Below are 14,802 nucleotides of genomic sequence, written 5' to 3'. Positions count from 1 at the left end.
TCCATGACTGGCCTGACTTTTGGCACCAAGTACTTTTAGCACCTGGTTCGGTAAACACACTGGAGACTCAGAGACTGAAAAGCTCAACCACCAACAGCTGCTGGCATTATAATTTGATATGAAACCTGTGTTTCCTATTCTGTAGCACCAGGAAGCTGGAGGTGTGAGAAGCAAACATGTTTTCTAGTGGTTTCCGAATATTTTCATGGAGATTATAAAATATACAGGTGCTGGAATAGGAAAAATATATTCCCAAAAATTCCTTTTAGGGAAAGCAGTGTATTTATTTGGAAGAAATGTCTTAATATGCCTCCTGAGTGGAGAGTGATACTCCAAGGACATATTTAAGTGACTGCAGAACTTTTGTGCAGTAAACAAGGAGAGGGACTTTTTTCTCTTTGGAATGACAGGGAAAAAAGGGTGAGAAGTGGCAAGTAGGGTGAAAGGGTGTGCAAAGAGTGAGGAGGCCCCAGCCGGGGAGCACCCTCCACCCGAGTCTTCCATGACATCCACCAAACACAAATGTTTACTGTGAGCAAGTTGTTGTTGCTGTTGGCATTGGATTTCAAGTTGGGGTTGATGTGGTGAAGGATCTACAGGGTAAGAAAGCCAGGAGATCAGGAGACAGCGAGCCGCTTAGAAATGGGCAAAAGCCCTTGGTAAAGAGATCTTTGAGTTTCCAGAGGGCATGGAACTGAGAGGTTCAAGGTCATTGGACCTGGATCCCCAAGGCAGGGTGTATTCCCACTGGCTTTCCAATCGCCTAGTATATTCAGAGAATCTTGAATCTCCTTCTCTCAATACAGAAACAAAGTCCACGTTCACAAAATGCTGGAGTGAGGAAAACCTCCCTCCTCAGGAGCTTTTGGATGGCACACCCGCAGATGCAGGCTGACTGGCCTAGAAAATAACGGGATGAGTGTGAGGGTGGCCTTGAGAGGAGAAAGGGTGAAGGAGGTTGGGGCAGCCCTACATCCTGGTCAGAGGGTGGAGGTGGGTTACAACAGGGAGCTGGTGCCTCAACAGCAGTCTGGCAGCTGGAGCTGGGCTTGTCTCACAGGAGAGTGTGTTTCTTCAGGCAAGGGCCTTGGGCTGGCCCTCCTGTGTGACAGCTGCTACACCTTCAGCCTCCAGTGGACACGCGCGAAGAGAATGACCACCATGCAGTTCACTGAGGTCCTGCTGGACAGAGCCCCTCACTATGGCGCACACCCTGGGGTTTCTCCCAGTTCTACCCGCTGAGCTAACTCAGAACTCTTTCACTTTCAGGTGGCAAGACCGGCCAGGGCCCTGGCTCCCGAGCGCCTTCTCCACGGCTTCCCACCAAGACTATCAGCGGCCCGTTCAACCCCCCTGCGTCCCCCAGGCTAGGCAACGCCTCTGAGGGGCATGGCACGGCCAGGGCGGTCCCTCCTCGCCCCAGCATGCCCGCCCCACCTCCTCCCACCCCGCCCCCTCCGCCCCCGCCCCTACCCCCACCGCTGCCCCCGTCCTCCCCCGTCAAAGCTCCGCTGGTGTCCCCACCTGGCCCACCGACCAAAGGAAGCCCCCCGGTGGTTCCACCGCCTCTGCTCTGCACACCGCCCCCTCCTCCCCCGCCACCCCCGCCGCCCCCACCCCCGCCGCCCCCGGCCTTGGGTCCCAGTGACAAGGCAGCGAAGCCTCAGCTAGCCCCCTTGCACCTACCGCCCATCCCGCCCCCGCTCCCTCTCCTCCCTCCTTGTGGGCACCCCGGGCTCAATGCGGATGCTGCCAGCCCGGCCCAAGATGTGAGGGAGCCTCCCGCCCCACCGCCCCCGCCACCTCCACTCCCCCTTTACGCCTCATGCACCCCCAGATCCTCTTTGCCTGCGCCCCCTTTGCCAAGTGCTAACAGCAGCGGTGAAGTTCCACCCCCGCTGCCCCCCAAGTCCCCCAGCTTCCAGGCCCAGCCACCCAAGCCCAGCGGGCAGGCCTTGCCGGCGCCGCCAGCCCCTCCGGGATCTCAGCCATTCCTGCAGAAGAAGAGGCCGGGCCGAGGCCCCGGTAAGCACTGCTGTTCTGGTCCAGGGTGGTCGTGTCGGAGGATCATTTTTATGACCATTGGCAGCAGCTCTGGAGGTGCTAGGGAACTCCCAGAGGCCTGCACCTGTGGCCCACTTGGGGAAACCTCAGGACGTCTTAACTGAATTTTGTTTCAGAACAGACCTGTTCATTGCCCTGTGGAGCACAAGAAAAACTTGTTTTATGGGACTTTATGCTGAGATATTCAGGTTAGAGACAGGAAACCGGGGTAGGGGAGGCTGGAAGACTTATCCAAGATGGTGCAGACCACAGGCTAGGGATTCTGGCCTTAATCACCTTGCCACAACTAGCTGTGTGACCTAGGGCGATTCCTCAGCCTCTCTGTGCTTCCTTTTCATCTGTGAAATGGGCATAGCAATAATTCTCCCCTCATGCAGTTGTCGGAACAGTGAGATCTATAAAAGTTTATTTGTTTTTACTATCACCATTCCCTAGTGTGGGACAGCTGTAAGTGCAATCGTTTCCAGAAGGAGCGCCCCTGTGTAATTTGTGTCTGAGTTATTATAGTCTGGCTCCCAGCCAGGATTTTCATTGATCCTGAGTAGATTAGTTTAGCATTCTGCCATGTTTTCGGCAGGTTCTCCAGCTGACTCAGGAAAACTGAGGGTCCATATTTTCAGCCAAACTTTAAAAATAATCCCTTCATGTTTCCAGCAGCGATGATCTGTATTGAATATACATGCTCCATGACTATGATTTCCATGAAGTGATGAGGCTTAAGTCACCTTTGGTGTCTTTCTAAATGGAAAGCACACTACACATTCTCACACACCCATGTACACACACACACACACACACACTCATGCATGCTGAGTCTTTGCGACCCTATAGACTGTAGCCCACCAGGCTCCTCTGTCCATGGGGATTCTACAGGCAAGAATACTGGAGTGGGTTGCCATGCCCTCCTCCAGAGGATCTTCCCGACCCAGGGATCGAACTCACGTCTCTTGCAGCTCCTGCATTGCAGGCAGATTCTTTACCGCTGAGCCATAGGGGAAGCACCCCGCTCCCCCCACGCACACACACTCATAAATATATGCACACACTCATCAAAACCCACATCCACACACATAGCCCAACATATATCTACAATTATACACAAAGACTCATATTCCTTGATTTTTCAGAAAAAATTATTTTTTGAGAAGACATTCTTTTTATTAATTGAAGTATAATTGATTTACCATGTTATATTAGTTTCAGGTGTACAACATAGTGATTCTATATGTTTATAGAGAATACTTCATTTAAAGTTACTATAAGATACTGGCTATGTTCCCTGAGCTCTACATTACATCCTTGTGTCTTATTTATTTTATACCTTGTAGTGTGTACTTCTTAATCCCCTTCCCCTGTCTTGCCCTGCCCCCACCCCTCCCTACCAGTAACCACCAGTTTGTTCTCTGTATCTTTGAATCTGCAGAAAATCTTTTGATGCCGAAAGCTTCTTAAATATATATCCTTGAATTAAAAATAATACAAGCTTATTGAAGAGCAAATATAAAAAAATGAAATCACCCATAATAACATCACCCAGAAGTAAAAACTATCGTATTTGGATGTGTTTCTTTTTTTTTCTTAACATACCTATATATTTACATGGTTAATATGATTTTGTATATACTATTTTCTATTCTGTTTTTATTTAATATAATATTAAAAACAATTTTGATGTAATTTGATATTTGTGAAATTGTTAAAATGTATCTATAAGCATATTAATATGATAATTGATATGTACCATATTTCTAGTGTAAGATATTTAAGTTGATTTCATTTTTTGTTATTACAAATAATATTGCAGGAGATACATTTATAGCAATTGTAGTCTACATTTTAGATTTATTTTTTAAAGGATAAATTCCTGAAAGGGAGTTCCTGGTACAAAAAACAAGAATATTTTTAAGGCTTTTGATCACAAGAAATAAGATTTTAATCATTCTCTTTTCAACTGACTATCATAATGTCCAGCATTAGTACTAGTGAGCCCCTTCTGAGGCTCATGATTCGTAAATGTTTAAGATGGGGTGAAAAAAATCAGTGCTTTAGATTCAGAGAGATCTGAGTTCAAATCCTGCCTTCCCACCCACTTCTGTTTTTAATGTCCTTGAACCTTGCTTTTTTTAATTTGACAAATGGAAATAGTAACAATAACACCTTTCACAAAGAATTGTTATACATACACACCAAGTGAGGAAGTATGCCTGGAGTGCTTTGCCTGGGGAGAGGGGTAGCTAGGGGCTCAGCAGCCTGACCTCCTTCTCTCTGACCAAGTGGAGAGGCAGCTTCTCACCCAGAAGAGGGGTCCACAGCCCCTTATCCTCTTTAGTCCCCTTGTGGGAACAAGTAAATCCTAATGGATCCTGGTACAGAGGAAGCGAAGGCTAGCAAGGAACAGGAGGGAGACTGAGAAAGGGAAAGGCAGAGGGTGGAGCTGAGGGGTGAGGTGCACCGATAGCCGTGGGGAGGCCAGCTTCAGCGCTGGGCCTTCACAGGCCCCAGAGCTGCAAACCTGACGCCAGGAATGGGTGCTTGCCTGGCCTCTTCCACTGTGTCTTTGGACATGAAACTTGGCTTTCCATGAACAACATGAGGGTAATTTCTGCTTCAGGCCAACCACAGGGAAGAGTAGGAAGTTGTACTTGTGAACATCTTGGCACAGATAATAATGGTGCAGTTGTCATCACTTCAAGAGCAAAGTGAAGAGTCGAGTACCTGAGTTGATGTGCCAAGGCAGCAGGTTATTAACTGCCAAATGAGTCATGCAAAGAAATCTTGGCAAAGGAGATCATCAGGGAAGAATTGATGAAGTAGGTGGGATTTGAGTTGGGCTCTGGGGGCCAGGTAGGTTTTAAATTAACTGGAAGGAGAAACAAGGGACTAAAGTGCAGGAGAATCAGCGTGAGCAGAAACGCGGAGGCAGGAGCAAGCCCCCAACAGCCTGCTCATCTAGCCCCACCCCGAGTCTCACCTATAGAGAGTCCTTCCCTTGCATAGGATTGTGCAGTATCTTCACTTCTTTGGGCTGTACCATTTGATGACAAGGATTGATACTATCATAGCAGCTAATATTCATTGAGCCCCTACTACCTGCCACTTTAATTAAATCAACTCGCTTAATACAGTCCATGGAATTCTCCAGGCCAGAATACTGGAGTGGGTAGCCTTTCCATTCTCCAGGGGATCTTCCCAACCCAGGGATCGAACCCAGGTCTCCCACATTGCAGGTGGATTCTTTATCAGCTGAGCCACCAAGGAAGCCCAAGAATACTGGAGTGGGTAGCCTATCCTTTCTCCAGCAGATCTTCCCGACCCAGGAATCAAACCTGGGTCTCCTGCATTGCAAGTGAATTCTTTACCATCTGAGCTACCAGGGAAGCCCAAGAATGTGTATATATATTATTATTCCCATTTTATGGATGAGGAAACTGAGGCACAAAGAAGTGGTGTTATTACTCCAGCAGGAGGACTGGGATTCAGTCCCAAGAAGGTTGGCTCGAGAGGCTGCCTTTTCATCATTGTATCATCTTACACCCAAAGATCTCAATACCTCACCTCTCCCAGAAGGTTATAGCATCCACCATCCTAGCATCTTCCATCTGAAAGTCCTGTATCTGAATACACCGTCATGTTCTCTGCCAGGGACCGGTGGGGGAAAACTCAACCCACCCCCAGCACCTCCTGCAAGGTCACCCACCACTGAGCTTTCCAGCAGGAGCCAGCAGGCCCCAGCCTGGACCCCGACCCAGCAGCCTGGAGGTCAGCTACGGAATGGAAGCCTGAACATCATTGGTGAGTGGAGTGAAGAACAACCTACAGGTTGTGTTAAATAGGGTTTCTTTTGAGGCTTTCTGGGAGAGGGGGTCCAGAATCTACTCCCCAGTCTTCTGATTGAGACTACAGAGAGAGAAGAAAACCAACATTTAAGTTCTGTGTGTGTGTGTGTGCATGCTCACGCGTGTGTGTGTGCACGCACGCATGCACACCTGTCTCCATGGAGAAATCAGACATAAGCCTGATAGACTGATTTGCACAAGGTGAGAGGATGGATGGGAGGCCCACCAGCAGAGGAACAATTAAGGCAAAGCTGTGGAACTAGGAAGGAAAGTCATCTGGGGTCAGGTGTAACCAAAAATCTTTGGACCCCTTTGTGGGCTGAGCTACTGTCACACCCAAAACCTAGATTACAAAACAAGGACTCAACTCATAAAAGAGCCACAAGACCCTTCTCCGCTTGCCCTCGGGGGCTCATGGCAGAACCCATTTGCTTTGGGAAGCCCTGATCCCCAACTGGACACAGGCTGGGCTCCTTCCCACCAGCCAGGCTGAAGACTCCTCTTCTGTCCAGCCCTCTCCACCCCACCTAGAGTCCTCCTCAGGAAAACAGGAAGGACTGCAGGCCATGGGGACTTAGCTGGGCCTTTGTTGCTGCCAGGTTCCCCGCCTCTGACTGTGGGCCCTGGATAAGCCTGTGGCACTTCTGCTCCCTTTGGAAGCTTCCTTAAGACATTGGTTGAAGGAAGTTGGGTGGATGATGGGAAGAGTCTGTGACTTCCACTTGTCCTGATTCCCCCTTGTCCCAGATAACTATTAATAGTAAAAGTTAAGAGGTGAATGAATGTCTTAGAAGGGAATAGCCCTGCCATTAAAACCTTGCACTGAGCAGACAAACCTGTTTGCTCCTGGAATTATTAAAACTTGGATCATCATAGTAATGAGAGTTATCTTGTGATTTCCCTTGTGTGCAGATGACTTTGAATCTAAATTCACATTCCATTCCATGGAAGATTTTCCTCCTCCAGATGAGTATAAACCCTGTCAGAAGATTTACCCCAGCAAGATCCCCAGAAGTAAGTACCACCTCGCTAAGACTCCTGGTTTTCCCTGACCCTCCAGAATTAGGTGCTTGGGTGCACTGACAGGCCACAGGCTATACAAAGGAACTCTGAGTATCTACCTGGGCCTGGGTGGATGATGTGGCACCAAGAAGAAGGAGCAGGAAAGGAGCTGGTTTCAGGCAGAGATAAGGTTACCAGTCAGGGCAAGTGGACGTGCCTGTAGGGCTGCAAGGTAGAGGCGACCTGGACCAGGTTGAGCAGGGAGTACTCAGGTCTGAAGCTGAGGGGTGAGGTCAGGAGTGGGAACTAGCTTTGCAGGTCATCAGAGCCTTATCCTAAGCCAGAGATTAGCAAATATTTTCTTTAAAGGGCCAGAGAGGACATGTCTGAGGTTCTGCTGGCCATCTGGTCTCTATCACAACAATTCAACTCTGCTGTTTTGACATGAAAGCAGCCATAGACAACACATAAAGAAATGGGCATTGCTGTCTGCCAGTAAAACTTTATTTGGGAAGGCAGGCACTGGCTGCATTTGGTCTGCTGGCTGTATTTTGCTAATCTCTGCCCTAAATCACTAGAAAAGAGTTTTAAAAATCTTTCTGTTATATAGCCTTTCTCATAAGTGCTGTGTAGTTCTTCAACCTTCAGGCTCTAGTAAATTCTAATCCAAGTTGGCTACATTTGGAGCCCATGGTAACTAGCCTTATCCCTGAGAAGAGAAGAAAAGCTTTACCCCACACAGCTCACCAGGGTATACAGGTGGCAATCTGTGCTGTGATCCTCTCCTTTCAGAGAAATGTTCAAATCAGTGCCCACACCAGAATAATCTCCTGGTGATCAAGAAGTAGTAGTTAAAAAATAAACCCAACCTACTCATGAATGGACATCCTACAGACCAGAAAGGGCATTTGCCATTTCAAAAAGAAGATATGCTTTGGGATTGATGTGGCATTGGTGGGCATGAAATACTGCAGGAGCCTCCTAGCACAATTAAATGAGCGTGTCCCTGCCATTCCTGGGAGCTGCGGAGAGAACCTTGTTAATTATGTGAGCGTGAGCCTGATACAGTTCATGCTTATCTGATTACATTTCTTCTTACAGTTTTCCTCTTGTATTTCTGCCACTGACCTGTAACCCAAGATTAGAGGTCTTCATGGTCTGGGAGATGACTTTGGTTCCATCAGATGAGGCTATTTCCATGCTCTTTTGTGACATTTCTGGAGCTCTGTCTCTGCCTGCTTGCCAGCTTTCTCTCTGTCCTCCTGACACACAGCACACAAACACCCTAAGGGTTAGTGCTTTCAGTGCTGTCTTCCCTGTCTCCACTCTGCAAGGATGAGCCGTTTCTTTCTTTAGTAGATGACTTTGTCCAGTTTTTTAAATTGTTTTTTAAAATGCACTAAACAGAATTACCTTATCACCTAGCAATTCCACTCCAAAGAATTGAAAGCAGGTGTTCAAACAAGATATCTGACAGATAGTCATAACTATTCACAATAGCCAAAAGGTGAAAAGTACCTGAATGCCCATCAAATGGTAAATAGATAAACCAAATGTGGTGGATCCATGCAGTGAAATATTATTGGACAGTAAGAAGGAATGAAGCAGTGATACATGCTACAACATGGATGAACCCTGATAACATTATGCTAAGTGAAAGAAGCAGACATAAAGGCCACATACTGTGGGATTCCACTGATACAGAATACCTAAAATAGACAAATCCAAAGACGGAAAGTGGATTTAGCAGTTGCCAAGGGCAGGAGGGTATGGAGAATGGGGAGTGACTGCTAATGGGTATGGGTTTCCTTTGGGGCTGATGAAAATGTTCTGCAACAAGATAGTGGTGATGGCTGCACAACCATGGGAATATATTAAATGTTGTTAATGGCAAATTTTATATTATATGTATTTTACCACAATAAAAAGAAAGTGCAAAACCCTATCACTAGGAATCTTTGGGAAAATGCAGAGCTCACAAATATTCATTAACTTTAATGACGATAGTAAGAGTGAAGTCATCATCGTATGGACAGATACTTATTAAGGCCCTTAGCACTGGAGAGATTTAGATAAACGATCCCCTTGACCTATTCTTGAGAGAGTCACGTGTTGGTGAAGGAAGAGAGGACAGACAGACACTGAAATATAAAATTTCACTCTGGTGTTCCGAGCCAAACTGTCCTCATCATGGTCAGTTCACTGGGAAAGTGGCTGATTGACTGTTTTCACCCCAACTCCTTTTTTCTTTACATTTAATTGTGGTTTAAAAAATAGATAACATGAAATCTACCATCTTAACCATTTTTGTGTATACAGTCCAGTAGTGTGAAATGCATTTACACTGTTGTACAACCAATTTCCAGAGCTCTTTTCATCTTACAAAACTGAAACTCTATACCCATTAAACAGTTCCCCATTCTCCCCTCCCCTAGGCCCTTGGCAACCACTGTTGTACTTTCTGGTTCTCTGGTTCTATGCGTTTGACTACTTTCGGTACCTCATATAAGTAGAATCATGCTATATTTGACTTTTTGATAGTGGCTTATTTCATTTAGCATAATGGCCTCAAGGTTCATCCATGCTGTAGCATGCCACAATTTCCTTCCTTTTTCAGACTGAATAATATTGCATTGTATGTATTTATCACATTTTGTTTATCTGTTTGTCCATCAATAGACACTTGGGTTACTTTTATGTTTTGGCTGTTGTGAACAATGCTGCTATGTACACGAGTGTACCAATAATTCTTTGAAACCCTGCTTTCAATTCTTTGGCGTATATACTCAGAAGTGGAATTGGATGACATGGTAATTCTATTTTTAATTTTTTGAGGAACTATCATACTGTTTCCCTTTTACATTCCTATTAGCGTACACAGTTTCCAGTTTCTCCACATCATCACCCACACTCGTTATTTTCTGATCTTGGTGTTTTGTTTTGTTTGTAGCCATCTTTGTGGGTATGAAGCTGTATCTCATTGTGGCCCAACTCTTTTTCTAAAATACATTTACTTTATACTTATAGCAAAACTGGCTACCATTATATCTATTAGCAGAGAAACTTCTCCACCAGACACTGCAGTAACTAACAGCTCGATGTGGTTCACACCATAAAATCAAAGAATTAGATGTCCCAATACTAAGAGAATCAGAAGACAATGCTTGTGCCAGGGTATTTCTTTCAGCTTTTACGGAGGGCAGTTGGGTAGTAAGGACCTCTGGCCTAGTGTGCTTATCTTAGCCACGCCTGATTATTACTGGTGACCACATCCCTTCGTGTGGTCTTCCCTGATGATCACTCCGGATAAAATAGCAGCCCTTCCTGTCATTCTCTTTATGCTGCCTTATCATTTCTTCAAAGCATGCATCACCTCCTGACATGTTATATATTTACTGTCTCCTGTCTATCTCCCAAATACAATGTAAGGCTCTGGAGGGCTAGGATAATATCGATTTTTATTCACTGCGCTATTGTCAGCTCCCAGCATGGGGACAGGCACTTGTTTTTGTTTAGTCGCTAAGTCTTGTCTGACTCTTTGCAACCCCATGGACTGCAGCCCACCAGGCTTCTTTGTCCATGGGATTTTCCAGGCAATAATACTGGAGTGGGTTGCCATTTCCTTCTCCAGGGGATCTTCCTGACCCAGGTATTGAACCCACATCTCTTGCATTGGCAGGGGAGTTCTTTACCATTGAGCCACTAGGGCCAGGCACTCAAGAAATACTTGTTGAATTAATCAATAAAAAAAATCCACACACATATATTCTAATATATTGCTAAACCATTTACAGAAGAAATTTGAAAACAACACGCATTTCCAGCAATGAGTAAAATAAATTAGGGCAGAGCCACTGGGTGGAATGTTCTGCATCTATTATAATAGTGCTATTGAATATTTAGTGACATGGGAAAATGTCAATGCAACCTTAAGAAGAAAAACAAAACAACCCAGTATACTAAAATTACATTAAGTAAAACCTAGGGGCTTCCCTGGTGGTCCAGTGGTTAAGAATTCACTTTCCAATGCAGGGAGTACAGGTTTGATCCCTGGTCAGTGCTAAGATCCCACAGGCCTCACACCAAAAAAAAAAACAGTATAAACAACAGAAGCAGTACTGTCACAAATTCAAGGAAATCTTTAAAAAGTGGTCCACATCAAAAAAAAAAAAAAACAACTTTTAAGAAAACCTAAATTAATTTTAAAAAGAAATTGTTTCATGAACTTATATGGAGAGGGAGAACTGGAACAAAGAAAGAAAAGAGAGAAGAAGCTAGAAATACATCCACTACAGTGTTAGGACTGGTTATCCCCTAGTCACGGAATGTTGGGTGATTTTTATTTTCCTCATGCTTCACTATTTTGTTCAAGTGTTCTAAAATAAATATGCATTACTTTTAAAAATCATTAAAACTAATTTTAAAATGCCAAATTATGGGGCGAGTGTCGATGATTAAGCCCACCCCTGGTCTGAGTGCCCAAGGAGGAAGTGAGGCCCTATGGTGTATAGAGTGACTCTGTAAGTTCTCTAGATGGGGTGGTGGGTCCCTGAGACCAACGTCAACTGTGGCAGTGACAGCCAGGGAGGAGAGCAGAGGCCAGATATGCAGTTTCTAAGGCTTAGCTCTGGCAGATACTAGAATTATCATGTCCAGTGAAATGCGTCATGTCCTTTCGTTAGAGGCTGTGAGAGGCTTCCAGCATTAGAGCAAGGAAAGCCTTGTGAGGTTTTCCAGCCCAGTTCCTTCCAGGTGAGCAGAAGCAACCAAGGCAGAAGTAAGGTGACCTGCTCATGGTCGCAGCTGGTGGCAAAACCAGGGCTCAAGTTGCGGTTCTTTGTTCCACATCAGCTAGGAGAGCCTGAGGCTTCTTCTTGACATGGGCAGGCTGCCTGACATACCGGAACAGCATAGAACCAAACCAAGGGTGGGTTCCATGCCTTCTCAGGTGAGGGGTCTCCATGCAGGGACCTAGGGAGACACCCCCAACCCCACCCCGCATGTGCCCTCGGCTCACTTGAGAGGAAAGGATGCACCTGACATTAGAAAGGGAGCTGCATACTCAGTGGTTCTGTATTCAAAAGGGAAAATGAGGACTCCAGGTTGCTTTTTAGAGTTCACATCAACATCTTTCTGGATAAATATATTTTTAACAGAATGTTTTACTTGTTTTTAAAAGATAGAAAAACAACTACTCCCAGGGAAGCCCAATTATTTTGGCTAACCCTCTGGTAAGTAATCATATGACATACAGGTCACAGAACATACAGGCCCCTGGGGAATACAGCTGAGGGCACCCTACATCCCCACAGGCTGCACTGGAATCATCTAGTAAGAGCATCCTCTTCTGTTTGGCATCTCGCTTCATAAATTTGTTGAGCTGCTTTGAGATAGGAAGGGAAACAGAAACTACCGTTCCATTTAACATCTGTGTCATACAGATAGGCTTCCCTGGCAGCTCAGCCAGTAAAGAATCTGCCTGCAATACAGGAGACCCAGGTTCAGTGAGGAAGATCCCCTGGAGATCCCACTCTAGTATTCTTGCCTGGAGAATCCCATGGACAGAGGAGCCTGGCAAGCTACAGTCCATGGAGTTGCAAAGAGTTGGTTAGCGTTGCCAGTGGAATGTTTCCAGTCACAAAGCGTTGTGTTTTGATTGCATGTAACCATCTGCCTCTCGTGTCATGGTCCAATCAGTATTCCTTCTCTGCACATGAGGCCAGGACATGCAGCATCCCATTTGTTTCAGATACACAATGTGATTCTCTGTGCCATAACTGCTACTTTCCACCTGATGCCATGTGGACCCTACCTCAGAGAGATCGAGTTGGCCCAGAGCTGACAGTTAGATCTGCCTCTCCAAGGAGTCTGTTTTCTCCTCATCCAGCCCCTGGAATTGCACTCCAAGACTGGGAGGCGTTCTGGGAGACCCTCCAAGAGACCCAGCTTTGATGGCCAGCCAAGTTTGTAAATCCTTTCTGGATACTTTCCAAGCCCTGCAGTATTTAGCCTCTTGTTGGTTGGCTACAGAACAAAATTTTTTTTAACACATGAAAATATCTCTGTGTCAGAGGAAAAGTATAAGGCTGGCCTGATTTACAAATGACAAAAAATAAAGTTGGAAGCCAGTGTGGCCCTCAGGCCACTGCTCCTCCCACCCAGGAGTAGACTTTCTTGTTTAAGCCCCACTGTTCAGAGAAGTCTTTCATATTCGGCTGCTCTGTAGCCACCAGCCCTGGACACACAGCCGTGTTAATAACTGGGGAAAGAGGTGCCATCTGGTTACCAGGAGGGAGCAACAATGGTCACTCAGGCTGTTCTGTGTGCAGTAGAAACATGTAATTGGATAGAAATGGAAAAAGTCTTACTGCACATTGTGGTACCAAAAGTTTGAAAAGCAGTATTTTAGTGAATCTGAAATACTCTCCTGTAGGAAAATAGCCCATGTGAAGGACTATTTCAAGCAAAAGGACTCTGCTTGTTGAATTCTAAGAGATTCTAGTAGCATCTCATAAGGGAATATTTGAGATGCCACCCTCCAAGGAGATATTTGAATTAAAAGAATTTTAGGTAACCCTGGCAAGTATCAGCCACCCTTTTCTAGCAACAGTGAAATTTCTTTTATAAGATGTAGAGTTTTCTTTTCTGTTTTATGAAGAAATTGGTTATCCTTTAGCTCTGCTGTTGTTTCCCATCATATTTATAAAAACTAGTGGGCACTGTTTACCTACGACTAGTGGGCACTGTTTACCTATGGAGAAGCTAGTTTTGTTGCCCAGTTGTTCTCAAAGGGGATTTTTGCCTCCCAGGGGACATTTGGCACAATCTGGAGACATTTTTTTGTTGACTCAAATGGTCCCTGGGGGGTGGAGGATGTGCTGTTGGCATCTAGTGGGTAGAGACTAAGAAGGCTGTGAGATCATCTACAACCTACAGGCAGCACCCCCCAAAACAAAGAATTATCCAGCTCCAAATGTCAGTAGAGCCAAGTTAAGAAACCTTGGTCTAAAGGAAGGCTTTTCTGTAGCAGACTGGAGTAAGTCTAAGAACAGTAGTTTCAGGGCCATTCTGCTACATGGAATTAAGTATATCAGTGTCTCTGCTTTTTACAGGGGCTTCCCTGGTGGCTCAGCAGTAAAGAATCTGCCTGCAATGCAGGAGACACAGGAGATATATGTTCAATCCCTGGGTCGAGAAGATACCCTGGAGGAGTATATACCCACTCCAGTATTCTTGCTAGGAAAATTCCCATGGACAGAAGAGCCTGGTGGGCTACGGTCCATGGGTTCCCAAAGAGCTGGACACGACTGCAGCAACTGACCATGCAAATTTGGCTAAAAACTAGTACTTCCTATGCCATTTGCCCCCCCAAAATCTTTATCCTAGAACAGATGCATTCATTAATTTTAAAAGTATTGTAATGAAAATTACAGGACCCATTGGATTAATGTTTTGTAAGTTGTAGAGACCCTTCTATGTGGCAGTTCATTTAAAAAACTATGTCATACCATAACAGATTCTTAAGATGACTTATATGTTCATTTTGTATAAAACTTGAAAAGTGTTTTTAAGAGACTTTTAAAGAGCAATAAATCCAAAAGAAATCAATTCAGTATATTATTTACATTTTTAAACGGATTTTTAAATAGTTGAAAGAAAGTGAAAGTCACTCAGCTGTGTCTGACTTTGCAACCCCATGGACTGTACAGTCCATGGAATTCTCCAGGCCAGAATACTGGAGTGGGTAGCATTTCCCTTTTCCAGGGGATCTTCCCAAGCCAGGGATTGAACCCAGGCCTCCCACATTGCAGGCAGATTCTTCACCAGCTGAGCCACAAGGGAAGCCTGAGAATATTGGAGTGGGTAGCCTATCCCTTCTCCAGGGGATCTTCCCGACCTA

The 14,802-nt window shown here is 45.3% G+C and overlaps 1 protein-coding gene across 1 annotated transcript in view; it reads left to right on the top strand.

Moving 5' to 3' along the window:
- WIPF3 (WAS/WASL interacting protein family member 3) overlaps positions 1 to 14,802 on the top strand; it is a 79,013-nt gene that overhangs the window by 58,754 nt on the left and 5,457 nt on the right. The window contains exons 5-7 of the mRNA XM_081534847.1: positions 1,270 to 2,025; positions 5,707 to 5,856; positions 6,813 to 6,914. Coding sequence (XP_081390973.1) covers positions 1,270 to 2,025; positions 5,707 to 5,856; positions 6,813 to 6,914 — 1,008 coding nt within the window. The remainder of the gene's footprint in view (positions 1 to 1,269; positions 2,026 to 5,706; positions 5,857 to 6,812; positions 6,915 to 14,802) is intronic.

The sequence above is a fragment of the Giraffa tippelskirchi genome, chromosome 10, assembly GCF_054371585.1.
Source record: "Giraffa tippelskirchi isolate mGirTip1 chromosome 10, T2T-mGirTip1v1.2.pri, whole genome shotgun sequence".
Taxonomy (NCBI): Eukaryota; Metazoa; Chordata; class Mammalia; order Artiodactyla; family Giraffidae; genus Giraffa; species Giraffa tippelskirchi.
Note: the sequence above shows the minus strand (reverse complement) of the source record. Positions and strands in the feature narration are given on the sequence as shown.